At 48.1% G+C, this 1,955-nt stretch overlaps 1 protein-coding gene across 1 annotated transcript; it reads left to right on the top strand.

Moving 5' to 3' along the window:
* Positions 1 to 51: 51 nt before the first annotated feature.
* SARC_14711 (hypothetical protein) lies at positions 52 to 1,657 on the top strand (the record flags this gene model as incomplete). Its single annotated transcript, XM_014291156.1, has 2 exons — positions 52 to 556; positions 1,449 to 1,657. Coding segments are annotated over 2 exons (714 nt in total), but the record flags the coding sequence as incomplete, so codon positions are not given.
* Between the last annotated feature and the right edge of the window lie 298 nt (positions 1,658 to 1,955).

Below are 1,955 nucleotides of genomic sequence, written 5' to 3'. Positions count from 1 at the left end.
CCCGCAGGTGGTAATATCATCGGCAACAGTCCAGCAGGTGGGAACAAACTCATGAGTGGCGGTGCTAATGTCATAGGCAATAAACCCGCAGGCGGTAACGTCATCGGCAACAGTCCAGCAGGTGGGAACAAACTCATGAGTGGCGGTGCTAATATCATCGGCAACAAACCCAGTGGCGAGTCCAGCGATACAGATACCTCTGACGGGAAGAACACATCAGTGGCGACCAGTGAAGCGGCTGGGGCCAAGACCAATACATCACCGAACAACGGCACCTCCAGCCCTGGCAGTGGGCTGGGCAGTACCGTGGCGTCTCAGGCACTCAGTGTGAACCGACCGGCGCTGATGGGCAAGAAGTCGTCCGACAGTAACCTGTTAAGCAGCACATCGACCGGGGCTGCGCCGGGGATGAGAGCTCGCAATGCAAGTACTCAGATAAACCGGCCGGTGAGTGCCGGTGGGCTGCTGCGGAGTCAGAGCAATGATCCGGTAATGCGCACCAACTCAGCGCCTATCCGGGGAATACTGAAGTATCCAACCAGCGCTGCGGACAAGGGTGAGTGTCAGAGTGTGGGTGTCGATCGTGTTGCAGAGTTTAGCTTGTATCGCGATTTAGAACTTGGCTTACATGGCAAGTGGTACGGGATGGACATGTTCACTAGCATAGACTATAATTTATTGCTATCATAGATATAACTCATTGCATAGTAGCTGTAAACGGTTTCAGTACACAACTCTCAATTGTTTTTGGAAATGGGTGTGGTGTTCTGTTAGAATGGAGCAGAGCACTATGCCAGTGGGATTTATCTGGCCATCGAGTAACTATGTACCGTCTAACCTACACAGTCCGGATCATGGACCTTACATCTGTCGGATTTGATCAACATCCCACATATATCCTGCTAGCTTAGTTAATAGGGAGACTCAACAGAATTGAGAATATGAAGTGCACTTCGAAATATAATGCCGGTCTTATCCATATGCCACTTCGTTGTGGCCATGAAAACACGACCAGCCGAGTGGTGTCCATCCGTCCTGACAGAGTGAAGAAACAAACAATACCCTTACTCACATACTCATATACGTACTACATCTATCTAGACGTTTACTCGCACCCTGCGTTGACCTTCTACCCGCTGCAAATTATACTCCCCTCTATAGCCATACTCAAACTAACCTTGCTTGTACCTCGTAATGTACTTACTCATACACCCATACACACATAAGCTACATATACACTATTTGCAAATTCGCCGCCAGCCTGATATACCGGATCAAAACGGTATGACCTCCTGAGTATCTCCATACGCCTAAACATACACTATTCTTGCTTAGACAACCATACACACGTTTCAGAAATACCCATACTATACTTCTTGTTGTATATGCACACAAGGTTCCTTGTATGTCTACCTTACACTTATTGTGTACTCATACTTACACTACAGCCAAATTCGCCGCGAGCCTGAATGTACCGGATCACTCCGGTAGTACGTCCCCCATACATCCGTCACCTTTAGCCAATTCAGCGATGAACAGAAAACACAGCGACAAGTCAATGAGCTCCACTGATGGTGCCACCTCGGTGACGATCACACACACCAGAGCGTCTGGGGTCCAAGAACCTAGCGAAGTTACAGCGCTTCTGAAAAGGTTAGGTCGATTGGCTAAATGCCTGCCTATGTATGGAGTTAGTAATGTTGTTTAGGTAGACGGTTACGTATGTATGCAGGCGGTAGTATGGAGACAATGGAATGGTTGGGTTGTATGGGTATATGCGTGCTTGTGTAGGTAGACAGCAGTGTGTAAGGAAGGACAGAGTAGATGGTGAGCTCGATGTGTGCTTGCATATACAGGCAAGTGTGTGCAAGGAATGAAAAGTTAGGGTTGTATAAGTATGTGTCCGTCTGTTTGTTGAGACTGCTGTGTGCAGGCAATCCAATAATGGGTTGATT

Source organism: Sphaeroforma arctica, assembly GCF_001186125.1.
Source record: "Sphaeroforma arctica JP610 unplaced genomic scaffold supercont1.4993, whole genome shotgun sequence".
NCBI lineage: Eukaryota > Ichthyosporea > Ichthyophonida > Sphaeroforma > Sphaeroforma arctica.
The sequence above is the reverse complement of the archived record's forward strand: the minus strand, read 5'-3'. Positions and strand labels throughout refer to the sequence as shown.